Raw genomic sequence first — 27,728 nt, forward strand, 5'->3', positions numbered from 1 at the left:
CTTCTCAAATTACTTATGAAAAATTAGATTTTTTTAAATTTTCCAATTCATCACTGAAGCAAAGATTCTAAAAATGAACTACTGGAAAAATGAAATTTAATGTGCACAGGTTCTAGGGAGAAAAGTTACTAGCAGAAGAGAGAAGCATAGCATAGATAGGAATATGGCATGTGGTATAAGCTATAGACCCATTGGACAAGGTTTCATTTTCTCCCAAAGGTAAACTTCATATAGGCCTGAGCAAAGCTGAAAACCAATTTAACAATAGTAAGAGTATTTTAAAAGTTCAGTCTCACCCAGTCTTTATTATTGTTGTTATTGCTATTAAAATCAAAAGCATCCAAGTATCAGCTGAAACGGTCATGTTACAAAGAGGTTTGTCAGGCCGGACACGGTGGCTCACGACTGTAATCCCACAAATTTGGGAGGCCGAGGTGGGCGGATCACGAGGTCAGGAGATCAAGACCATCCTGGCTAACATGGTGAAACCCCGTCTCTACTAAAAATACAAAAAATTAGCCAGGCGTGGTGGCAGGTGCCTGTAGTCCCAGCTACTCAGGAGGCTGAGGCAGGAAAATGCCGTGAATCCAGGAGGCAGAGCTTGCAGCGAGCCGAGATCGCGCCACTGCACTCCAGCCTGGGCGACAGAGTGAGACTCTCTGTCTCAAAAAAAAAAAATCACACAAAGAGGTTCTGTCGCCCGGGCATGGTGGTTCACGCCTATAGTCCAGCTAATCCAGCATTTTAAGAGGCCGAGGCAGGTGAACCACTTGAGTCCAGGAGTTAGACCAGCCTGGGCAACGTACAAGACCTCATCTCTACAAAAAATTTTCAAAAGTTAGCCAGGCATGGTGGTGCATGCCTGTAGTCTCAGCTACTGGGGAAGCTGAGGTAGGATGTCGAGGATACAGTGAGCCATTACTGGGCCACTGCACTCCAGCCTGGGCAACAGAATGAGACCTTATCTCAAAACAAACAAACAAACAAACAAAAACACACACAAAAACCCACACCCAACAAAAACAACAACAAAACAGGTTCTGTAATGTGTTGACACGATTTCCCTGAATCAAATGTGAAATATCAGGAACAAATCACAGTACATAACAAATATAATACGATTGTAAAGCTGTATTTAGTTTTTCAGAGCATTTTCATCATAAATATCATATTTAATCTTCAAGTAACAAGGCCAAGGTTCTGCAGATAAATAGTGTTTAGGCAAGTCAACCAAGGCTTCACAGAACTAAGGGCTGAAATGAGGGTTAAAAAATAAATTTTAAAATTCATTCCAAGCAATCTATTCATTCTAAAGCAATTTAGTGTAGTAGTTTATGTGAATTAATGAGCAGAAAGAAAAGATAAAAGCAAAATATTTCTTTAGATCACATTTTAAAATGGCACTAAGAGGTATTCTACTGAACACTCATATCTTAAAACCACTTCAAATGCACATATTCTCTAAAGGGAAGTGTATATACAAAAATCCCAGAAGACATTTACAGCAAAAGTGTGTAGAGAATTTTTATTTACTCTGCATGTAGTCTAAACCGCAAATCCAAATCTTCATTTAAGGAAAATAAAACAGGTGCTTATGGTAGAAAATGTCTTTGACTGGAAATGGTGGCTTCTTCAGAAGAGCTTTCTGAGGAGGTGACCTAATAACTGGCCTGAATGGTATGAAAGAGCCAGCATGCAGAGTTAGGGAACAAGAACATCAGGCAATGTGTACCACAAGTGCAAAGATCCTGAGGTGGCAATAAGCTGGCCAGGGAGGTTAGAGTCACTGTAGCTGTGCAGAGAGAGCAATGCGAATGAGGAAAGTGTTATGAAATGAGGTCTCAAGAGTCGTATCGGGTTCAGATTTCACAGAGCTTTGTGAGTCCTGGTAGGAGCTAGGATTTTATTCTTGGAGGGGTGAGAAAACATTGAAGGGAGGAAGGCAAAAATGAAAAAACAAAAGAAGGATGCTAACAATATTTACCACAGTCATGTGCTACTTAGCCATGTTTCAGTCTATGACAGACTATACATGGAACGATGGTCCCATAAGATTACAATGGAGCTGGAAAATCCCTATCACCCAATGATGTTACGGCTGTCATAATGTTGTAATGCACTACATATTTGCAGTGATACTGGTGAAAGCAAACCTAGTGTGCTGCCAGTCATATAAGAGTACAGAGCATAAAATTATGTACAGTACATATTTGATAATGATAATAAAACAATTATGTTGTTGGTTTATTATCTACTTTTAATCCTCACAAAAACTCTGAGGCAGGTATCAGTGTATTTCTATTCTGCATGTGTGGAAACTGAGACTTAATGGATAATTTCCCCAAGAATTCATTCACAGCTGTAAGTGAAATGGCCACAATTTGTACCCAGACCTAATTCTAAAACTTATGTGCCATCTTACACTATCCACAAAGAAACTTACCTCTAAAAAAGTTTCAAACCACATTCAAATTATACTAACTGGATATCTGATGTAATATTTATCAGAAGCTAATAAAATATATTAGGGTTTTTGTTATAAATTTTAGAAAATCCATAGCAAGTTTTTCAACTGCAAAGTAACACAAATTAGAAGTCACTTCTCAGAGAGAAGGTTACAGTATTCAAACCGAGTGTCCACAGTTTATGTACATTATACAACAAAATTCAATAAGCCCAGGATGAGTTTCAACTAATTTTCTAGCATTCTATCTGTCATGCAATTATCGACAACCAATCAACCTCTGCCTTCTTACCTTGCCTAGCATGCTGCAACTCAAGAAAACATTGGGGTTTTATACTAACAGACATATAAAAACCCAGTCAAATTAACTTAACTGCAGGAAAAAAAAAAAAACACTTTTGGATCCTAAAAACACTAGTTCTTCAGGGAAGTTCAATGATGCTTCAGGTTGAGTTATACCAAAAGGCCAGAGAAAATGTCAGAATAAACAATGAAGATTCACAAAGCATCGATCTGGAAGCTGATACTCACACTTGGCTGCCCAAGCACCACGAATATCGCAAGCCCATCCTCTTTTAGTTTTGGCTTCATACTACAGCTTTAAAAGTAGAGGAAAGCAGCCTAGTCACCCCTCCTAAAGGCGTGTTTCGCTCCAAGTTTACTTCTGACAAGGAACTGCAGCACGTAGTTCCTTCTTTGAGGGCTACTGCATTATCTTCTCAAAACCACATCACCATAATAGTGCCAAACCTTAACGAGTTCTACAAAACCAGTCACAACTCTACTCAAATGGAGCTGGAGAGGCTAAATGCCAGAAAGAGGTAGGGGTTCAGGGATAGCTAATCCACCTCAAAATGATGTATCTTAGTTATCTGAAGGGATCTCATTGCTAGGCTAGTTATGGTCAGATATGCATTCATGCATACCCAGGGCCACGAGATATTTTAGCACTGAAACTTAGTTTTCCTCTCTTCCTTCCTTTTTTTGCCGGGGGGCGGGGAACATAGAACTGCCACTCTCGCCTTAATAATTAGCATAAGGAGAGTGCAAAGAAAAAGAAGGCACATCCTTTGAGCAAATACTGTCTATGAATACTTTGTTCTAAATTTTGTGCTTTTAAACAAAAAAAGTTTTATAAGGTAATGGTTAGAGCATAAGCTGGAAAGTCAGACAGAGTTGGTTTGATTCCTTACTCTGACCTTACCATCTTTGTGATCTTGGAATACTTAAATTTCTCTGCGCTTCAATTTCCTCATCTGTAAAGTGAAAATATTAAATTTGTCATGAGGATAAAATGAACATGAATGCAAAGTGTTAGCTGTCTGGCCACCCGAAATGATCGATATATTGTGACTGTGTGGTATACTAGAGGGCTGGTATAATTCTAATGAACCAAAAAAGAAGGCAACTTCCAAGTATTAGACTTAAAAAAAAAAAAAAGGGAATCTTGCTTGTGGGGTAACTGTCAGGCAACTACCCCTACATCACCTACCACTATTTATCCTCCAAAAATCTGTGAGGAAAATGGTGCTCAGTTTCCCCACTAGGTCAAGAGATAGTTACAATTGTGGGGTGAGGCTGACTAGAAAACAGTAAGTCAGAAACTGGTGGTTAAAAAGAGATGTCATATTCATACGAACCTGAAATATTTCCAATGAATTGTCCTTCCTAGCTCTCCAAATAAAGAGATATCTAAACTCCTAAGAACATTATAAACACGTTCTTTAATCCTAACAGATCTATGAGGTACATATTTTTCCCTATTTTGTAGATGAAGAAACTGAGGCCTATAGAGATGTAAAACAATAGGGACGCACCCAAGTTCAGCTTTGCCATTTTTAAGGCCAAAGAGATGGATACCTACTGAACAAGGATTAAGTGATTACAGGGTTACCACCATTATCAGTGAGGCAGCACCACCAATACAAGAAATACTAGTAAGATAAGGAGTACTATGTAAGCATTCTCTACATAATTTAAAGCAGTAGTCCCCAGCCTTTTTGGAACGAAGGACCAGTTTCATGAAAGGCAATTTTTCCACAGATGGGGGTGGGGGGAGGATGGAATGGTTTTGGGATGAAACTGTTCCACCTCAGATCATCAGGCATTAGATTCTCATTATGAGCATGCAACCTAGATCCCTCACACATGCAGTTCACGATAGGGTTCCCGTTCCTTTGAGAATCTAATGCCACCACTGACTGGACAGGAGGTGAGCTCAGGTGGTAATGCTCGATCGCCCGCCTGCCACTCACCTCTTGTTGTGCAACCTGGGTCCTAACAGTCCATGGACCAGTACCAGTCTGCAGCCCAGGTGTTGGGGACCCCTGATTTAAAGTACAAATCTCCTTATGTGCTTTTTATGTAGAAATTATATTGGCCAGTGAAAGTGTACAATATGTACTATAAGAATAAAATGCTACAAGAATCAGTGACTGTAAAAACTGTTAATGTCATATGCAAAAACAACTAGAGTTTTCAAATGGATAGTTTGACAGTTGAAATGAATATTAAGAGACAGTGTACCAGCTAGATAACCTTAGGAAGAACATTTTATCTTTATTAAGCCAACAAATGTTTATCAAAATTTAAATGGTATAAGAATTACAGATGTTAGGCCAGGCACGGTGGCTCACACCTGTAATCTCAGCACTTTGGGAGGCCAAGACAGGCAAATCACCTGAGGTCAGGAGTTCAAGACCAGCCTGGCTAATATGCTGAAACTCCGTTTCTACTAAAAATACAAAAAACAGTCTGGGCATGGTGGCAAGTGCCTGTAATCCCAGCTACTCGGGAGGCTGAGGCAGGAGAAGAATCATTTGATTGCAGATATTCCATTTAGGCCATGGTCTTTCAAGGGTAAGTTCAATTTGAAAATCATTCACATAAGAATAAAATTAAGAGCAAAATGTCAACATTGCCATCTCCAAATTTTATAAGAAAAAATGGCCAAAATAATGTATAAAAACTATGATAAATCCATCCTGGCTAACACGGTGAAAAAACACACAAAAAAATTAGCTGGGCATGGTGGCACACGCCTGTAGCTCCAGCTACTCAGGAGGCTGAGGCAGGAGAATCACTTGAACCTGGGAGGCGGAGGTTGCAGTGAGCTGAGATTGCACCACTGCACTTCAGCCTGGGCGACAGAACGAGACTCTGTCAAAAAAAAAAAAAAAAAAAAAGCCAAAAAACTATGATAAATCATCCTCAATCCAGATATAAATGTATTTTTTAAAAGTGTTAGGAAAAATATTAGGTACCTCAAATACATTTTGTTTTCATTAATGAAACAAAATAGGCTTTAGTAAAAATACTTAAGAATACTGCTGCTTATTTATGTCTATGGACACTAAAGATTTAAACAAAACCTTGCCAAAATGATTATTACACAATAACCAACTTCAGCAGCTAAAAGATTTTTGTGATTTATTAAATCCAGAATCCTAACACAAAATTCCTTCTAGAACATTTTACTGAAAAATTTCCCTGAATTACAACTGTCTGTAGTTCAACTAGATAGATACATTACTGATGTGCTAGGAGAAGTTGCATATGCTGTTTAATGAATCAAGAACGATCTAGAAGCTGGTAATGCTGAGAAATTGTTCTCCTACTATAAGGTTAAACTTTCAAAACAGAACAGGTAAATATTAATAAACGTATAGGATTGGTTGTATTTTTTACTACCTCATATTTATTCTTGTATCATGTAAGTTCATTCTATGCTGGTGATATTCTGCTTCAGCCAAATATTGATTTTAGCGAAACTGTTTGTTCAACACACCTAGTTTTTTTCTTGTTTCTCTAATCACTTCCCTTGTTTCCCCAATCACTTCTATTTCTGCCAATAATAAAGCAGGTAAAATGTTGAAGTCATGCTTTCTATTGGTATGCCTTTAAGAAAACTTTAGAATTGAGCAAGTAAAAACCATATGTAGTTTTTAAAGAGTAGAAGGCGCCATCAACTGATCCTTCATTTTCTCACACATGATTATCAAGCCCTATATTCCAGGTCTGTATTTTCTTCCACGTAGGCCTGGAGTGAAGTCAGAAACAAATCACATGCTGTTGCCATAGATAATTTGTTACCACAGATTAAGTAGTGTTATTTCACAACTCTGACCACTCTGAAGTCTAAATGTTATATGGTGATCAAGAACAAACACATACCTTGCTCGGTATATATATGTCATTCCGCAGGGAGAGAAAAGAAGTGTATGGAAACACAAGATACTTGGAATGGCTTTGTGATTCCAACCAACTTTCAATTCCTATTCATCTTCTTAGAAAGCCCAAGGGAGTGTAAAAGTTCATGAGACTTGGAGTTACAATCTGGTTCAAATTATTCTTCCATCACTTACCAGCTGTGGCTATTATATTTCCTTGTGCAATGGAGATAAAATGCCCACCTTCAAAGGGTTGGGGAGAGGATAAATATATGAGAATTTACACAAAACACCTAGCAACGAATACAATAAATTGCTCTATAAGTACAATATTATCTTCAGGAAGTACATTTCACAATTTTCTAGCATGTTGCCAGATACGCAATCCTGAGATTACTAGTTAAATGGTTTAAAAAATGTAAAATGTCAAAATTCTTGAAGTCTCCCAGCTGAAAACTGAGGGGAAAAAAAATGCACTGAGAACCAGAGTATTAATCATCATAAACTAATTAGGTTAAAAGCCTGAGAAAGCTACCAACCATGCCTCCTCAAATAATTCTATGAATAAATCCGAATACAACCTAAAGACAGGCTGTGAAAATAGCGACTAACTATATGGGCCTTGGACAAGCTGCTTTAGCCTACCTGAGGTTTGCTGAGAGGTTTTAAATGAAAACACACGTAAAGCACCAAGGTAGTACTGTGCATAATACAAAGCAGGTATTCAATATTCAATAAATGTTAGTGTCTTCCCCCATTCTCTAGTTTCCACTCAGTTCTACAACCTTATCTTTACCAAGACACAAAGACCTAGATCACACAGTGACAAAGGAGGTCAGATACGAAGGGATGGACAGACTGATGAATGGGACTTTGGCCAGATGTCAAGTTATCCCAAATTCTGCCTCTCTGGTTATTATTTTTAAGATAAGTCTGTATATTTGTTTCATCTTTTGCTTTACTATGCAAAAGCAAAGTCTCCAAACTTGTTTTGCACCAGATGGGCTACTGAGGACTCAACTTGTCAAGTACTCGAATCTAAAAGGGCAAAATTACTATGTTGGCAGAACATCTTGCTCAATAGCACTTGGTTCCATTGTGAAATATGTATTCTTGAGCAGTTACTCTACCACCTAACCCTACACCTAGGTTTCAAGTGTAAGTGTCTTGTAAGAAGGACTTGAGAACTTACCGGCACAAACCCTTTGAGAGGGGCCAACAGTGCCTACTACAGTAAATCATGACTGAGTAACCAGTGCTTGTCAGGTTGGGTCTGTGTTCATCATTCACATGTGTTCTCTCAATCTGGATAGATCGGTGAACTTTAGGTTCCGTTACTTTGCAATCTTGTGAACCGAGACCTTGGGCAAGTCACTTTACCTCTGGCCTCAATTATAAAACAGAGATGGCCAGGTGCAGTGACTCACGTCTGTAATCCCAGCACTTTGGGAGGCCAAGGTGGGTGAATCACCTGGGGTCAGGAATTCGAGACAAGCCTTGCCAACATGGTGAAACCCCGTCTCTACTAAAAATTCAAAAATAAGGCGGGCGTGGTGGCGTGTGCCTGTAATCCCAGCTACTCGGGAGGCTGAGGCAGGAGACTTGAACCTGGGAGGCAGAGGCTGCAGTGAGCCGGGATCATGCCACTGCACTCCAGCCTGGGTGACAGCGATAGTCAATCTCAATCTATCAATCAATCAGAGATGACAATACTTACCCTATGTAAAATGGTAGCTTGAATGTAATCAACCATACTTTAAAAGTCATATAATGGGTAATATAAATGTATAGTTATTATAAGAACCTTGTTTTCCTCAAAAAACACATAGACTGGAAACCATAAACAGATGAGAAACCATAAACAGATAAACTGTTTCTAGGGCAGTATAAGCATTCAATAAATGAAGATTTGTTCAGCTGATACTAAAAATAAGATGACATTTATGAGGACAAGTATGTTTAAACTGGCTCTTATGGCAATTGAAATATTTCAACACTTGTATGCCACCACTCCAGAGCTGAAATTCTTAAAAGAAATACTCTTCTTATAAGGGTGGAAGGATTGTAAATGATTCTTTATCCATCTAGAATTCCTTGCTCCATTAATCTACAGGCATCAACATCACAGCATGTATCAGAGGGCCAAACTGATTTTATTTAAAGTAGTATCTATTATACTAGGGAATAATTTCCAACTTATATCAACTAGGGATATTCAAATGATGCTTAAAATACTACAAGATTCTGGTAAAATTTCCCTAAGGTATGAAAAACTGACATAGGCATTAGAAGGAAAAGAAAATTAAAAAAAAGAAATGGGGGTAACATTTATGTCAATCACTGAATTATGCTCTCTACATGAATTCTTTGATTTATTTCTCAAAGCAACCCATTGAAGATAGTCCTCTTCTTCTTGTGAGACCAAAAAAAAAAAAAAAAAAAATGCACTGAGGTTTGGAGAGGTTAAGTGAATTACCCAAGATAAATAATGCAGTTTCATAGAAGTAGACCCTGGATTCAAAACCAGCCAGTCTAACCACAATTCTCCAATCTCTCTACTAACTTTAATTCACAGAGAACTACAAGAAATATTACAAAACAAGGTATCTGGTAGACCAATCAACTGGAATTTGAGTTTCATTGATCAATTAACTCTAATTTTACTGTCATTATTATTATTAATATATAATTATAAGAAACGTTCAGAGTATCTTAGAGTTTAACAAAGTATTTGCACAAATCTTTCTTTAGTTTAAATAACCTTGTGATGTAGGCAGAACAGATATTATCCTTAAGAGAGGGGAAACATGAGACTCAGTGGATAGGTGACATTTTCCAAGTCACACTAATTACTAAGTAGGCAGGCTTAGATTTTAATTAAGCTTTTAATCCGTAAGCAATTCTACCATACTATACTACCATCTTTCTCCAAGCTGAAATATTTATAGCACCTTTATTTGCTCCACAAAAATAACCAAAATCTGTATGACAAATAAGCCCTAATTTTTCATATTGCATACACTAGAGACTGGGTTATCATCCAGGAAGTAGATAGTATTATCCTTTATTTATGAGATGAAGAAATCAAGGCTTAGTGAGGAAAGGCTGCAAATGGCAGAGTCAAAATGCAAACCTAGGTTTGACTTCCAAGTCTGCACACCTAGTCACTACCTGGAGCCTCCTCTTACTCTCAAGCTCCCTCTTACCCCCAACATGGGTGATCCACATCCCAAGATTTCTACTTTGTGACATGTAAGAGATCAGCCAGATCCAATAATATCTGCCTCTAATATTTTCTTCTTAGATAACTACAATGCCACGCTCATCTGTTATTGTCGCTTCCTAGCATTCATGAAACCAAGAGCCTGCAAACTGGGGTCTTTACCTATTCTCTTCATCACTAACTAGTTAGGTGACGATGGGTGGGGGCCTCAAATCAGAGGAGATGATTGTCTAACTAAAGGAGAAGTAGGCCTACATGTTTTGGGTACTGTTCTGGGGCTAAGATTTCTCAGGCAAGACAGAAAATTAAAGAAAGGGAAATAAGAGATAACATATATGTCAATCACTGAGTTATGCTCCCTACATGAATTCTTTCATTTACTTAAGGCGAAACTTAAATACAATGTATTTAAGATGAATTTTCAGATCACAAATGCATTCATATTCATAATGTAATATCTAAATATAAGCTAAGGCGAAACAGCAAGTCAACAAAAGCTCTGCCTTCCCTAACACTGAACTAAGTGAAAGTTAACAATCATGGGTTACAAAAAAGGGCAACTGTAAAAAATGTCCTGAGTAGTTATTACTATCTGGTAGGATTTAATATAAAGTTCAAGCGTTTTCTAAAGGGATAGGTCTTAGAAAATCCTTGCATGTCCAAGAATGGCTAATCATAATTTTCACAGAAGTAAGACTTGGTTTATCAAAATAGACTGGCAATCAAAATAAGCCTTGAACAAAGAAACACAAAAAGAACTTGGGCCCTAACCAGCACAATACTCTGGCTCTCCACTCCCCACTTAATAATTAAAAAGCAAAAAACAAGGTAAAGTACCAAAGAATTAAAACAACAAATGTACTTTGGAAGGGCTACAAATGGGGTTAAATAAGCTTGACTTTTCAGTAAAGTGTAGAATGTAACTAGTTATTCAATAAATGTAAAATGTACATAGCCATACTTCAATTTCATACTAACTGAAAAGAGGCAATAAAAGAGGCAGGCTTATATGTGGACAATTTCATTTTTAAAAAGCAGGATGGGGAAGAAGATACGCAAAGTCAAAAGTTAATAAACTATTAGAAAGACAGCATCATACACTGTGGCAATTCTTAAATTTCTACAAACCCCTTCATGAATCTCACCAACAAATGCTTTATTCAGAAAAACATGTGCATAAACGTTTATAATTTCAAGAGATACAGACCCCATGAAATCTATTGTTGGGCCACTTTTTAAGAATCCCAGGAGGGGAAGGAAAGAGCTCTGGACAGTCTTTTGGCTTCTATTTCCGGCCCTGCCACCTTGTTATCCCAATCCAACCACTTTGTCTCTCTGGATCTCAGTTTCATCTGTTAAAGATGATCTTTTCTTTTTAAGGCTGTAGTATTCCGTTATATGAATATACCACATTGTTTGTCCATTTATCTGTGATGGACATCTAGGTTGTTTCCACTTTTGGCTCTGTGTGTGTGTGTGTGTGTGTGTGTTTGTGTGTGTGTGTGTGTGTGTTTGGTAACAGACAAATAACAATTATATAAATTTATTTATGGGGTACAATGTGATGTTTTAATCTACGTATATACTATAGAAAGATAAAATCAAGCTAAGTAACATATCCATCATCTCAGCTACTTATGTTTTTGTGGTAACAAATATATTCTTTTAGCAATTTTGAAATATATATTATTTTTCTGACACATGTTACAACACGGGTGAACCTTGAGGACATTATGCTACGTGAAAGACAGACACAGAAAGACAAACATTGCATGATTCCACTTATATGAGGTACCCAGAATGGGCAAATTCTTAGAGACAGAAAGGAGAACAGAGGTTATCAGGGGCTGGGGGAAAGGAAGTTCTGTTTGGGTGACGACAAAGTTCTGGAAATAAGAGTGGTGATGGTTACATAACTTTGTGAGTGTTGTGAGTGTACTGAATGCCACTGAATGCTGTACTGAAAATTTACGATTTTAACCATTTTTATGTTATGTACATAGGAAAAGAAAGGGGAAGGAAAGGAGAAAAGAAAACCAATAACAAAATGATGATCATTCTTGATCCTTTAAAAACTGAAATTCTACCAAATTCTACTAGAATCACACTCAGACTGTGTGATTTAGGACAATCGCCCCCTTTCCATTTTTCAATTGCTAATTATGACTCAGCACTTTTCCTAAGCTTCAGAACAGTAACATCCCAGAATTCAAGTAAAGAACTAGATCTGCAGCAAGGTGCTCATCCTCTCCTATCAGGGTCCTCTACTTGGAGATTTCTCAGGTTGGTTTTCCCTTACCAGTCTCCCTTCAAAAGGAGGTAGTGGCTTTCCCACATGTAACAGAAGTAGTACTTTAAAGCAAGCAAAAAAAAAGTCTAAGAACAAACACACTCTAGTTTCCTTAAAGCTGTGCTGCAATAACAGTCTTGTGACATCCCGTCCAAGGATATAATGAAGCTGTTGTAATCACTTTATTTCCCCATTTGGATGGCAGTCCTTAACCAACTCTGCTTCCCAGCAAAAAAATCAAATTTAGAGGAAATGCATTTGAACTTCACAATAGTTATGTGGAGTTAACTGTTTCAACTTCTGAAACAAGGCCTCTCTTCCTGAAGCCATAAGGCTAACAGTAGAATGAATCCAATCATTGGCCAGATGGGGAGTGTGAAGGAGTAGAACGTATCACTCCCTGGAATACTGTCTTAGGAGAGCTCAGGTATCCAAAGCTCACTTGAGATAAGTGCCCCTCCTACCACCACTGTATCTGGAGCACCCATCAGAAAGCTTTCTGCAAAGAACCGTCTGTTTAGCGTGATGGGGAAAGTTATAAGCTTGGCAAGTGAAGCAAGAAAAAGCTGTTTATATAACCGTAAGTAGCATTACATTCTGAGATCTCTTCTTGGTCCTTCCAGACTATATACACGGCTAAAAATGGTAAAACATAAAGCACAAATTAAATCTGGCATGAGAAAAATATCTGAAAATTTGCTAATACTGACTCAATTTGCACAGGTCCCTCAATTGCTAAAGAACATAGATTCAATGGGGTTTATACTTGTTCAGATAATGTGGTGGAAAAGATAATGATGATAACCACAAAACTAATAAAAAATATACTAAACAACAGAAACTATTCTTGAAACTTCTTTATATAAACATTCCAATAAAAACTTTTGGCTGCTCTAGTGCATTTGTTTCTTTATTTATACAAGAAAAAAAGAGCGCTCTTCAAATGTTTTGATTAACAACCTTCCTCCAGAGAACTCTTTAAAGAGTCAGGACATATAATAATTGAGCCCAAAGACAGACAGGATTTCCTACTGCACATTTCCAGGACAATTCAGTTGCTTTTTATTGCCATTCATATGAAGAAACCACTGTTCTCAAATTTTATTCACAGAAATTACATTCAATCCAAAACTTAACTGTTTACCATATTTTCTGTATGCAATTATTATATGGAAGTACTAGTTTCCAATTAACTCTTTCAAGTCTTAAAGATATACCAGAAAAAAATATATAAGAAATCTGTTTCCTCTTGTACTAAAGCAGGATAAACTGTATACATTGGTAATGTTATGCTACCTCCACAGACAAGGCTCATTCTGACTTTCGAGTAAAATAGTAAAATGTAAGAGATACAAATTGAAGAAGGCAGGAAGGTAGAGGAGAGAGAAAATGGTAACGTGACTTACGTTTCTCTCTCAGACAATGAAGTGGTTAGCAGGAGCAAGCTTACAAACACCCAGCAGAAGGCAAGGTACAGAGTTGAGGTTTTAATTTGTGGCAAACACACACTGAGATGCCAAGTGGGTGGTACTCCTATGAATCGGGGGTGGGGCTGGGGATGAGAGGAGGGAAATGAGGAGAAGGAGCACTTACTCGGTTAGAAGCTGGTGCAGCTTGTGATAGCCTCGCTCCAAGGCCAAGCTCACAGGCGTCGCCCCTTCCTGGTTGTGGATGCTGAGAGCTCCGCGGCCACCTGGCTTCTGCAACAGGAACCACGTCAACCTCAGCAGTCCCAGTCGCACAGCAAAATGCATCAATGTCTCTCGTGGGCCAGCATCTGTAAATGGGGAAGAAAAGGAACATAAGTGAGGAAAATATAAAAACAAAAAGCAAACAAAGATAAAGACAAGTTATGTAAGCACTACTGTCTCCAAGAGCCTAAGACTGTAAAGTTAAGCTACAATGTACAGTGTGAACAGCTTTATTGTGGCCAGATAGAATCAGCCCTCAAGTAAAGGCAAAACAAAGCTACAAAAGCTGAGAAAGTATAGGACACAAAATCTTCAACTGAACACAGCCCTGCAAAGAGAATCAGGCCATTTCTGTATTCTGACTTAATATACAGTGTTTGTTCAACCAATTTCACAGGCAGGCATATAAAGGTGACCCCCACACACATCCTTTTACTCAAATAATAATAACAGAAGCAAATGCAGCCCCACAACATGAGGTCCAAGGGGGAATAGCTGTTGGGACTTAAATGGGTGTATCATAAATGGTATAATTACTTTTTAAAAGAACACCCAGACAGGAGTTGGCTAGTTAAACACTAAAAACAGGTTCTGCTTGTTCAGTACACATGGGTCTTTTTATTCCTCCACAATAAGGGCAAATCAAATTTCTGGCACTGCCAGCTTTGTTTATTTGTTTAATGACAGGAAGAAATCTTCTGGCACAATAAGGAAGACTAACTTTAAGACAATCCATTAATAACTGCAGAAAGGAAAATGTTTATTTCACTTGAAATAAAGGCTCCCTCTTAGTAAAGTGAGTCACTCTGAAAGTGATGGAATGAGGAAGGGCTTGTAGTTAGACAAATCTGGGTTCGAATCTGGCATTTACCATCTGTGTGACCAAGTGCCATTCATGTAACATCTCTGAACTTCACTTTCTTCATCCCTAAAGTGAGATACCAACACCTCACTCATAGAGTTGTACCGAATGAGAAGAGGTAGGTGAAATGCTAGTATTATGACTGGCTTTAGTAGATATTCATTAAATCCCAGTTCCCGTTTCCCTGCTCTCTTCACTGTCCTCTTGGGACATCAAATTACATTCAAGGTTCACTAGCAATACTCTCTTCCTCAGCAGTCCTCTGTGCCCAACCTAGGATGACACGAACTAAGATCTTTGCAGGGATGCCACATATGGCCCCACAAGGCTGTATTACACTCAACTCCAGGGAGCTGGAAATGGCACCCTGAAGTTGTGCCTGCCTCACCTCAGCTATCATCTCTCATTCTTCATGGCTTCTCACGGGTCTAAACTTCTTCACTGAGCACTCAGACTTCTTGGACCCCAGTGGTTTTCTCCTTACTGTGAAGTCCTCAAATGCTTCTATACATGAGTATCACAAAGGAATCAACAGATTTTTGAAGCTGTGACTTTACACTGAATTATGCTGTTTCCAAATGTCATCTGTGTATTAGTCTGGTATCTCTATTTCCAAGTTAAATTTCCTTGGAAGCACAATTTTTCATATTGTGTATTTTCCCTACAGAACTGTATATGCACGGACCAATTCAGGATTTATAGGGTGTTTAACCAGAGGCATGTGGCTGGAAAGATTATGCCCCAGAAGCAACAACTACATGTGCAGGTACAAATTTTAATAATCAACACCTCTGAGCAGGTAGCAAGGCCAGACAAAAGGACAAACAGAATCCTCACAAAAGATCAAATAGCACCATCTAACTTGTGTCTTACAGTTGTTCTGACATCCTTATCAAAAACAAAAGAGCTAATGAGGCACTAACTAGAAAATCCGTGATTCTTTAGAGGCTAGTTATTTCCAACCTTGAATCAGTTGTTTCTTTACCATCCTCCCACAACCACTCTTGTGATTTGTTATTTGTTCTGAGTCAGCTCAGCATTTGAGTAGAAATCCCAATACTACGGCCACGCGCCTGCTCAGAAGCTGATGCCCTGACCTCTGCACTACATCCTCTCTCAATTTCTTAAAGTCTTAGCAACTGGTACCACATCTGCTTTTGTGTAGACCCTTTCTGAGGATAACAGATTAGGAGAAAACAATGTAGTGAGGACCTGCTATGCACCATGCACTGGACTAGGCCGTTTATGTCAACTTTTTCCATTCTATCTTCACAGTAACCCTATGAGACCTGGTTATCTTCACTGTGCAAATGAAGGCAGATTCATAGAATAACTTGCCCAGAGTCAGAATCAAGATTTAAAATGGAAAGTTCTTCTGTCTTGAAAAAAAGAAAAAAAAAAAAACCTTTTCCATTACTCCACCCTGTTTCTTTTTGTTAGGAAATAAAACCACAAAGACAAAATCAAGCAATCATACAAGCAAGCTAAGCTAATGTGGTTTAAAAAGCACCTTTTTATGTTTTCCTCAAACATTTTATTAACTTTTCCAACGTACACATAGTTCAAAGAATTACACAGCAAATAACCAGACACTCACTCAACAACCTACATCCTACAATTAATGTTTTTCTATATTTGCTTTATTATATATATCCAACCATTCTTCCTTCTATTTCCCCATCCACTCACCTTATTTTTATGCATTTCAAAATAAGTTGAAGATATCAGTCCACTTCACCCCAAAATACTTCAGCGTGCATATAATTAACCAGCATTCAATATGTAGTTACAATTTTAGGTGATTTATACATATACAATGAAATGCAAATGGTACAGTATATCCATTTGATTAATTTTGACAAATGCATATACATGTGAACCCAAACCTGTATCAACATAAAGAAAACTACCAACATCTGAAAAAGTTCTTTTGTGCCACTTTCCAGTTATTCCTCTCCTCCTTATTCCTAGAGTTAACCACTGTTCTGAATTTTTCACCTACGTTAGTTTTGCCTGTCCTACAACTCCATATAGATGAAATCATAGAATATATACTCTTGTGTAAGGCTTCTTTGATGAACATGTTTGAGACTCATCTACATTGCTGCACATAGCAGTAGTACATTTCCTTTCATTGCTGAGTAGTCCACTGCATGCATATACTCTCAGTTTTAGGTATTCTCCCATTAATTCCTCACACATTTTTGATTCAGGGGTCACGTGAATTAGGTTTGTAGAAGAGGCCAAGGTGCAAAGGGATAAACAAATGAATATATGAATGTAGTTTCCTTTAGTCTGTGTTGTTTTAAGAGCATGAAAGCTTCCATCACTGCTTTCTTCCTTTCGTATTTAGACTGTAGAGCTCAATAATTTAGGATCAATCTCTGTTCTCTTTTCTCTACATCAGTACTCCTCTGTATTCTGAGTTATTCAACTTTGTTTTTTTAGATCACTAATGGCCTTTCCTACAGTATCAATTGGGTCCTTTGTCCCCAGTGTGAATTAACTGTGCTTTAGGATTCTGGATGTCTGCATCATTTTTGCCAACTCACTCCCCTTCCATCCTTGTCGTCATAACAATAGCTTTGCTGCAGATGTAATTAAAGCCCCTAACCAGTTGATCTAATAAGGGAGGTTATCCTGGATTATCTGGGTAGGCCTGACTGTATCAACTGGAAGGCTTTAAAAGCAGGGCTTAGGTTTCCTCTGGAGAGAAGGGATTCCATCCCACCTGTGGAGGACAGCACTAGCCTGTGCCTGTGGAGCTCCATCTCACCCACAATCTCCCCTTCCTCACATGATATTTTGGCCCATGTTGGTGGGCTGACTTTGCCCATGATCTTCCTTCCCCATCCTGCCCTACAAATTTTGGACTTATTAGCCAGGCCTCACAATCTAAGGCACCATTCCTTATAATAAATCTTAACATATTATTTCTCTTAGTGGTTCTGCTTCTCTACTTGAACAGTGACTGATATACTCACAAAACCTACTTTTCTCCTTGCTGTCTCCTTTTCTAATTTAATAACAAATCTGATTTTATTGAGTTCTTTAAAGGACAAATGGGAAATATCATCTAAATTTTTTTGTTTCTTACAGAAAGCATACTCGGAAAATCTTCCATCTGAATACTTATGATACTTTACCCTTTTCTTTATGCTGTAATGTTACTTCATAGACCCCATGTTGGCTGGCTATCCTGTTTAACCATACTTAATTGGAAAGATGTCTGTAGGCTTCGCTTCTATCCACAGAGAAGGAAGGTAGAAAATGTCTCATGTCCTGCTTTCTATTTATTTATATGCTAGACACACCTGTCACACACCTTCCCTCAGATCTACAAAAAAGTCGATGTGCCTAGTAGGTATTCAAGCATGATGAGCCTGCTAGAGAGTTGTGTCTTTTATAAATGGTCAGATTCTCTAAGTAAAATGTTCTAAGTTCTGAGATCAGTACAATAATTAAGGACCACTTTTCTACCCCATCAATCCACCCAGCAAGCCCTGCTCACAGTACTCTTCGAATCTATACCTATGATTCCAAAATCACCATTCTTTGTACTATTCTGGACTACCTCTTAAAAAACCGAAAGTCCCACATGACGCAGGAATTCTCAGCTACATGTGAAAGCAAGGAGAACAGGCCACTGTGAGAAAATGCGGTTGTGGAAAAATGAGACTTGTAACCTTGTAACAAAAACAAGGTTTGAGAGGCAACAAAACCTTTTGGAATTCAACTCCTGCCACTACTAGTCTTGGGATCAATAAATACTAATCTTCTGCCAAGGAAAAAAAAATCACTAGCAGTTTTAAAATATGTTATTTTCTTTTCAGCAGTGATAATAGCTGAAAAAATACACAAACACTAATGTAGCCAAGAAAAAATTTTTATGAAAAGCTATCAAACACTCTGAAGGTGGGTGGGAACTGAATCATCAAAAGATTATGGTGGGCGACCTATTAACCAACATCAGATACATAGAATTGGGAATTCTACACAGGTTGTTCTTACTGTAGTTTTTCCTAAACCTGTCTTCCACCTCTCCACCCAAATTTCTCTTTGAGGGGAGAATTCTTGCCCCCAAAGATGATCATATCTTTTTTTCACTTGGTTATACAATATCATGAGTAAATAAGAATGAAGATTTCCCCCAGGACATTTCTCCCTGCTTCCTCTAGAGCAAGTCTGCAGTGGGCCCACCCTACATTATTTGGGAGTTATGCTGATTGCTACTGCACAAGGGTCTCTCAGGGAAAACACCCTCCTAATTTACCATTTTCACTAACCACCAAGCTGAGAAACTAAGTGAGACTTGAAAAACGCAGAGGAAAAAATGTCCTTGCCCCTCCACTCACACTGCACCCAGATGAATCCTTATCACCTGCATTTAAGGCAGAACTGTGGCAAACAGTACAACGCAGAAGCTTGTTTATATAACTAGGGATGAGAGAACATTTGGAAGATTCAAAAGAACAAATTCCCTCCTGTTCATATTTAAAGTGAAGATTAATTTTTGTAACAAGCATAACATCAATGTTTTTTTGTCTCTAAAGGGTAAATTCAAAATGAATAGCTTACAAACTAGCACACATTATCAGAATACACTTTCCTCCATTTCACAGATTGAGGAAATTAAGTAACAGAGAGATTAAGTATTTTGCACAAACTCTTGCAATGAAGCCAGGATGCAAACAGACTGACTCCAATGCCCCTGCTTTCCCCACTTTGCAAGAGCAAAGTTAAACCCAGAATTCTTAACTTCATGCTCATGCCTGAAGTTCAGGGAGACTTAAGAAATTTGTCATATGTAAATGTGTGCAGGTAGGCAACTATAAACATTTTTTTCTGAGGAGAAATCTGAGCAATTTCCAAAGAAGTCACTGACCTGAAGAAAGCTAAAAAGCACTGCAACTGAACAATTATAACAGAAGGAGGATTAGCCATAATTCTTACACGCTATTTTGTATAAGTATTAGGCTAGCATACCTGTAAACATCCTAGCTTTCAACAGCAAGAAGTCCTGTTACATAACAAGGTTTCTTATTTATCTGTATTACCTCAGGCATCATGGTTACTTTGTACCTTTCTCCTTTAAATACCTATTTAAAAGTATTTGATGTTCAACTCATTCACGTGAACAGACTATTCCACTACATTCGTCCCTCAACAGCAGGCACGATGAACTCTTAACTGATGCTACTCTCCCCTTACTGTACCCAGTGTTCCTAGATTCTAATCAACAATTAATAGAACAATTTAAACTGCAGAATGTGAATTGAGCACACAAAATCAGATTCCTGATCCCAGTTGTTGACTTAAAGACAGTTCTATCAAGTCACTTGCATCCATTTCACCATGCAAAATATACAACTAACTTACACAATTTCTTTTGCTATTATTTTAAATATATGTACAATAAAATTCACCTTTGGGGGTGTACACTCCTATGAGTTTTAACACATGCATAGATTCTTATAGCCACCACCACGAACAAGATGCAAAACAACTCCAACAACCCGAAGAATTCCCTCATGATCCCTCTTTGCAGTCAGACTTTTCCCCTACTCCCAGCCCCTAGCAACTACTGATCTGTTATTTTTTTCTATAATTTTGCATTTTCCAGAATATCATATAAATAGAATCATACAGTATGGAACCTTTGGAAAGTGACTTCATTTTCCTAGCATAATGCATTTAAAATGCATCCAAGTTGTTGCACACATCAACAGTTTGCTTCTTTTTATTGCTGAGTAGTATTCCATTGTATGGATATATTACAGTTTGCTTCTATATTCACTCAGTGAGGGAAATCTGGGTTATTTCCAGTTTTTTATGATTGTGAATAATGCTACTATGAGCACATCTGTGCACAGACTTTTTGGTAACTATAGATTTTCATTTCTCTAGGATAAACACCCAAAAGTGGGATTACTGGGTCATATGCTAAGTGTATGTTTAACTTTAAAAGAAACTGCCAGATTTTTCCAGAGTGGTTATACATTTTGCATTCCTACAAGCAACATAAGAGATGTTCTTCATCTTTGCCAGCACTTGGTATTCTTCATCTTAGCTGTTATGGTAAATGTGTACTGATATCTCATTGTGGTTTTAATATGTATTTCCTTCCTTAAGTGTTCAAATTTGGTTTGGCCTTTGTTAGCACTGCTTGAGCAATTTTGTGCAACAGAAAATTTACCAGTACACTGACAGTACAAAAAATATTAAAGCTGGCCAATTCCCTCCTATTAAAGACAAGGAAGTTAAGGCCCAAAGAGAGGAAGTGGCCAGGCGCAGTGGCTCACACCTGTAATCCTAGTACTTTGGGAGGCTGAGGCGGGTGGATTGCTGAGCTCAGGAGTTCAAGACCAGCCTGGGCAACATGGTGAAACCCCGTCTCTACTAAAATACAAAAAAAAGTAGCAGGGCATGGCGGCATGTGCCTGTATTCCTAGCTACTTGGGAGGCTAAGGCAGGAGAATCACTTGAACCCAAGAGGTGGAGGTTGCAGTGAGCCGAGACTGCACCATTGCACTCCAGCCTGGGTGACAGAGCAAGGCTCCATACCAAAAAAAAAAAAAATAGAGAGAGGAAGTGATATGTCCAAAGTTTCAGATGTTTGCTGTTTCTAATAGTTGTTTTTAATCATGGTAACATAAACAAAACTATCCAACTCCTGGACCCCTCTTTAAACAAGACAAAACAAAACCATAAAACACCATAAGCCCCACAAATAACTAACGCAGTACTATCTTGACACTTTGTGAAAGGCAGTCAGAATACACATTCCCGTATCAATACAGAAATGGAAGGAGCTAGAGGTATTAAGGCCATCACCAGGTTTCTGAAGAGGCACTCACACCTTATATAATGTCAAATATTCCGATCTCTAAATATTAGCAAGACAGAAGTTTCTTGGACACTATACTTAAAAAAAGAAGAAGAAAAGGACAAATCCTTTCTTCCTTGATTTGATACTTCCTTTCAAGTTTTACCTGGGCAGGACTATCCAGGTAGTATCTGACAGTATGCACCTGATAGTATGGGACACTGTTCAGATGGCTGATCACAGTCTTAACTGTTATATTTAGTAGATTTAAGAGAATCAAAGCTGGCAAAGACCTCTTTACCATTCTTCCGTGGAAGAAGACAAAACTCGTCTGAGTGTAGAAACTATGCCATGGCTCAGGCCCCTGTGGGTATTCCTCCTCAGGAACTGCTCATCTGTGGAGAGGGCGACTTGTAGTGTGCTCACCCAACAAAATTCAGTACTCAAGGCTGGGTAGACTCTACAGGGCCGTGGAGTGACTGACCAGCTCTTTCACTGAAGACATAGAAAGTACAAGCAGACCCTTCTGGCAGGAGCTCTAACATCAGGCTTCCAATCTAGATTTCATCAGTAATAAAGTAAACATTTTGATCTCTATCTCAGGACTCCTAAATTGTTCGATTGAACTCAGAAGGGAAACCGGATGTTACTTACTGAACTCCAGGTACACATTATGTTTCACTTTAAAACATCTATACAATTATAACATCAAGTAGATGTCATTTGCTACTAGAATTATGTGGGAAAACCCTTGTTTGAGTAAGAGGACTTACTATGTAAATGTTTTTGAAAAAGTGGAGTTCTGGCCGGGTGCAGTGGCTCACGCCTATAATCCCAGCACTTTGGGAGGCTGAGGCAGGTAGATTACCTGAGGTCAGGAGTTCGAGGCCAGCCTGACTAACATGGTGCAACTCTGTCCCTACTAAAAAAAACAAACAAACAAAATTAGCCGGGTATGGTGGCACATGCCTGTAATCCCAGCTACTTGGGAGACTGAGGCAGGAGAATCACCTGAACCCAGGAGGTGGAGGTGGCAGTGAGCCGAGATCACGCCACTGCACTCCAGCCTGGCCAACAACAGCAAAAGCCCATCTCAAAAAAAAAAGAAAAGTCCTTTCTTCAGTGAATTCTCATAGAGAGGGCCAACAGATAAGTCAGTAAGAGTGACACTAACCTGGTTAAGGAAGTGTGTGGTTTCTCAGAGCACACCCTGTTCTCATGCTCCTCCCACTCACTGCCCAATCTTTCCTCCCCTTCACTTCCAGGCTATCTTAGAGAACTTCAGCATATAATAATGAAAACCATGTCTTTGATCATTAAACACCAAAAAGTAACTCTGCTGCTCTCCTCACGAAGAACGTGTCACTTTCTATACTTGAGAGATCATGTCTGAAATCCAGACCCACAAGAAGGTGATGTGCCACTCTCCTTGGGTAGTCCCTAGGGTCATTTTGCTGCAACAACATGCTTAACAGCTCAGCTGAAGAACTTAGAAGAGATGCCATGGAGGCCACCTTCCTACAGTAGTTCTAAGATTTACTCAGTCGCTGTGGAAGACCTGAATATGATGACTACAGAAAAGCAGCCCCATTACAAAAACAGAAATATCACAAACTTAAAGTTTGTTTGCAGATCATATAAATTCTCACCATGCAAACTCTGATCTGTCCCCAACACATTCCACTCCGCGGGCAGCTTCAGGTGCCTGAATGCCAGCACTACCTTCTTATCGAGGGAATTCACATCCCCAGATGGGGGTCCTGACTGGTCAAGAAAACGGGTAAAGTTCAGAGCCTGCTGATTTCCAGCACTGGTTGCCAGGAATTGAGCTGCATCATACGCTTCATCCTGGATGAAATGAAAGTCTTCTTCAGCCACCACAAACACGGGAAGGCCCTCTTTGGAAGCACAGAGCTGTACCTTCACTGTCTCACAGCAATCATGACCTAAAGAAAACACAGGCAGCAAAGAAAACAGTATTAGAGCCTCACTGCTGAAACGACGCTGGTGAATCCTCTTAGCTCTTATTTCATGACATACAAATTTCTCCTCCTAAAAAACACCCCTCCTTCCTCTTAAGCTCTGACAGCATTTTTCCAAACTTCTTAAAACTCCATTTTCAGCTTTTAACATTATTTGCAAATATGAGTTCCCTTAACAAAGAACAAAAAACTCTGTACCCCAGCTTTCACCATGCCTATAATATGGTATCTGGAACTGAACAGGCTCTGAATATCAACAAGGGCTATTCAGTTTAAACAGATTTAAGAATGAAAGCTGAAGGACCGGCAAGGCCTAGCATACGATGGAAAGTCCAATAGCTACTGAACTAAATTAGATCTGAAAACATAACAGGAAAAAATATCACTCATACAAGTTATATAGGAAGAATTTTACAGATTCACTAGCACTTGCTTTATTATCACAATACAAAGGCTCACATGATGAAGCACTTGGAAAAGTACACAATTACTTGATTTTATTTTACTACTAAGAGCAATCCAAGGCCTAAAAAATAAATATTGATTTTTGTTCTCAGATACACATTCTTTCCCCATCTCAGCCACTAATGTAATGAGGACTTCAATGAAATTACCTGGTTTGCATGAGGATAATGCAATGCTGTGGCTGGGAGCCCAGTTCAGGAAACGCGAACATGCCAAGGACTCCATGGTGCCCAGTGTACAGACTGGCAGGCACCTCAGGAGTGGTGATTGGAGGCAGAAAACTGCATGCCACTCCAAAGAGCTCGGCTGAAGTCAGGTCAGCAAGATTTAACACCACATGTCTACGGGTAAGACCTTCTTGGAGGATTGGGCTTTCTTTTGAATTTTTAGCCTCACAGAATTAAATATTTCCAATATTCAGAATATACTCATCACAACGCGTATTGTATTTCCCCTGTTTTCACACACTGATCTCAAATAGCCAGAACTATGCTCCTATCATCATCTTTCTTCCATTATCTTTCTGATGACAAAAAAGGAAAGAAAGTACAGTTCATGTTTTTGTTTGGGTGATACCACTTCGTGCTCTGCCTGATTAATCACGGGCACCCCATGCACATGCCACTTCCCTGAATCTCTAACATTCAGGCCACTCTTCTACAGCTAAGGGCATGTAGAGAAACCCTTTATATGGTCCCTGAGACTGAATTTCCATACCACGGGCACAGGCCAACAGAGGTTTCAGACTTGGAACAAACTAAGCTTTCTGCTGTCTTTCATTGAAAGAGACAATGTTTTTTCCATGTTATCAGAATAATAAATAAGTTGATTTTCCACATGCTTTTTTCCCAAGGGCCTCCTTAAGCCCTTCATCCTGTGGCAAAAGAAATCTCTCACTGCTGTGTACTTCTAGGATGGTAGGAAGTATTTGCCAAGCAAGTACCTAGTACACATCAGGCATCTGAGTCATTTCTCTCCACAACAATTTTACGAGGCATGTATTGTCCTCAATTTATGATTAGAAACTGAGACTTAAAGAAGTAACTTGCCCCATGTTACACAGATATTAAGGTGCAGAATTCACTATTCAGAGTCAAGGCTGATGCCAAAGGACATGGTCTATTATAACAGGAGGCAAGGGTTTTGTATCACATTGCCTATCAATAGGGCAATGTGTTTGAAGAGGAAGAAGGCTAAGAGCTAAGTCCCTGCCTGAGAGGAGCCTAACACTTGGAATGATGGGCTAGTATGACTTTTAAGCAAGAATAATTGGTTCATGAACCATGAAGATAAGTCTTCACATGAACACTGAATCCACACGATAGTCCCACTGCCTTCCAAGTCGAATTCCTTCTAAAGGCTGTAGGAAGCCGAAACATCCTCTGCTTGGTGTGTGTGTGCAAGCGCGAGCATGTGCATACGCATGCACACTTTATAATAATATATACGTGGTATTTATACATTTAATATATGAAAGAGAATTAGGGGGAAAAAGCAATATTTTTTTGAAGGGCAGCCAGCCTAACTACACAGACATCAATGTTAGCAGAAACAAGCCAAATGATTCCTTTAGTAAGGTTTGTCTATTTTTCTAGCAGAAAATGTTTCCTTTAAAATATTTCTCTAACATCTGACTCAGTTTTGTTCAAGAGCTAAAAGCTAGACATCCATCAAGTCCAGGCACTATGATCAGAAGGTGAAGATGAGTAAAGTAAGGAGTCTCAATTCCTCAGAGATTTAAGGTCCATAACAGAGAATCAAACAAGATGCAGAAAACTGCAACATAAGTCAAAATGAGAGGACTTCTACAAGAACTTTCCTATCTAAAATATCTAAATATCTAAATACAGTGCAATTTGGGGAGAGGAGTGGTGCATTCCATATGTGGGCAAAAGCAGGAAGATTTCACAAAGGAGATGGCAATTAAGAAGGACTTAGGCCAGGTGTGATGACTCACATTGTAATCCCAGCACTTTGGGAGGCCAAGGCAGGCAGATCGCTTGAGGCCAGGAGTTTGAGACCAGACTGGCCAACACAGTGAGACTCTGTCTGTACTAAAAACAAAAATTAGCCAGGCATCTGTAGTCCCAGCTACTAGGGAGCCTGAGGCAGGAGAATCGCTTAAACCTGGGAGGCGGAGGTTGCCATGAGCCAAGATCGTGCCACTGGACTCCAGCCTGGGAGACACAGACCCTGTCTCTGAATAAATAAATAAATAAATAAATAAACAAACAAATAAATAAATAAATAAATAAAATCTAGAAGGGGCCTCCTAAATTCTTTAATATTATCACCTGAAACATCATACATAGCCTCACTTAATTTCCAAATAAACTGATGGTGGATGGATGAACGATGGATGGATGGAGTGATATGTATGTCAGTCAGGAGAACTGCTTTAAAGAAGAAATGCTGTGGTTCGTCAATAGAATCAATATATAGCATTGTACCATTTATCCAAAATTAAGCTAATCTGTAAACTTCTGGAAGTCCTTTGCGGTAGATTTGAATAAATGTCAATAAAGACCAAAATTTCACAATTCAATGATGATGATGTAAGTAATCTGAGATCCAAATTGAATTATGCTTTCAAACCTTAAATTCACAGTGCCTTAGAAGAGAGATTACACTATGTAAAACAGAATATCCACTGCCGTACCCATTTAACCAGTCCTTTTCCTTTCTTATCACTTTCCTTCCTCAAGCCTATGCAAAGATGAGAAACCTGAACCCTTGAATCAGAAAGGGAGTCACAATACCACTAAAAGTAAACATCATTCACACGGCAAAAAGCCATGATGAAGCAATGTTACCTTACCCAAAACTGTGAAGTGCCAAAGTAAAGTATCTGCACAGAAATTTGTCTGGAATTGCTAAAATGACTGTTTACTGAGGCAGAATGGGATGAGGGCGAACTACAGGGAGAGAAACAGAACAAGGCGTAATGGGTGTGTGCATGTGGGGGTGTTGTGCTTGGCAACACCAGTACGATTATCTCTTTCTGCTGCATTAGCAGAGTTTGTTAGCAGATGAATGGATGGATGTGTGAGCTACTGTCAGCTCTGTGTACAACGAAAATCAAACTGTATAACAGAGAAGGAAGAATGTCAGAAATAGCCATGAAAGAGATATCTCAGAAACTGTCCAATTGTTAATCCAATGTTTTCCCTTCAGATATGAATTCAAAATCTGAAGAAGAGACTATGAATCATCTTAAGTAAAATATGCCATAAATCTGGAATTTGTTTGGTATGATTAGAGGCTTCTTTTTCAAAAGAAAACCTGAGGGTTAAAAGATGAGTGGGGAACTCAGGGTTTCCTGGATTAGTCTTTATTAAACTTAAGAGCACATTGGAAGCATTACTACTGATCAAGAATAAAGTACCTCACCCTACTGTCTGGAAATCAACCATACCAGGTTGGCCTACTGTCTCACATTAATGTTTTCCATTAGGCTCAAGTGGCTCTCAAGATTATTTTTTAATTCCTATAACCTTTCTGATAAAGCACCTGGGGGGGATATCAGCATTTTTTAAAAAGTTACATAATACAGACTCAATAATAAAACAAATCACCCCATAGGCCTACACCAAACCTCTTACTATCATAAATTAGCTCTAGAGACACGACTATTTGCAAGAGGGCCATTAGTCTTATGACTGCCTTTGTACATAAAGACTGCAGGGTTATTAACAATGTCTACAATTACACTGCAAAGACACGGGGATGGGAAACTGTATCCAATTTGATATAATA

At 38.8% G+C, this 27,728-nt stretch overlaps 1 protein-coding gene across 14 annotated transcripts in view; it reads right to left on the bottom strand.

Moving 5' to 3' along the window:
* The window catches only part of AKAP13 (A-kinase anchoring protein 13), a 266,890-nt gene that overhangs the window by 191,027 nt on the left and 48,135 nt on the right, over positions 1 to 27,728 (bottom strand). For 12 of the 14 annotated variants that reach the window (XM_031669207.1, XM_031669206.1, XM_031669210.1 and 9 more), the window contains 2 exons: positions 23,175 to 23,471; positions 13,740 to 13,923 (listed from right to left, as the gene is read on the bottom strand). In XM_031669207.1, the coding sequence (XP_031525067.1) occupies positions 13,740 to 13,923; positions 23,175 to 23,471 (481 nt within the window). Of the gene's footprint in view, positions 1 to 2,995; positions 4,549 to 13,552; positions 13,714 to 13,739; positions 13,924 to 23,174; positions 23,472 to 27,728 lie in introns of those variants that run through there. The other 2 variants (XM_017960887.3, XM_021941834.2) reach the window with 2 other exon arrangements.

The sequence above is a fragment of the Papio anubis genome, chromosome 7 (assembly GCF_008728515.1).
Source record: "Papio anubis isolate 15944 chromosome 7, Panubis1.0, whole genome shotgun sequence".
Lineage (NCBI taxonomy): Eukaryota > Metazoa > Chordata > Mammalia > Primates > Cercopithecidae > Papio > Papio anubis.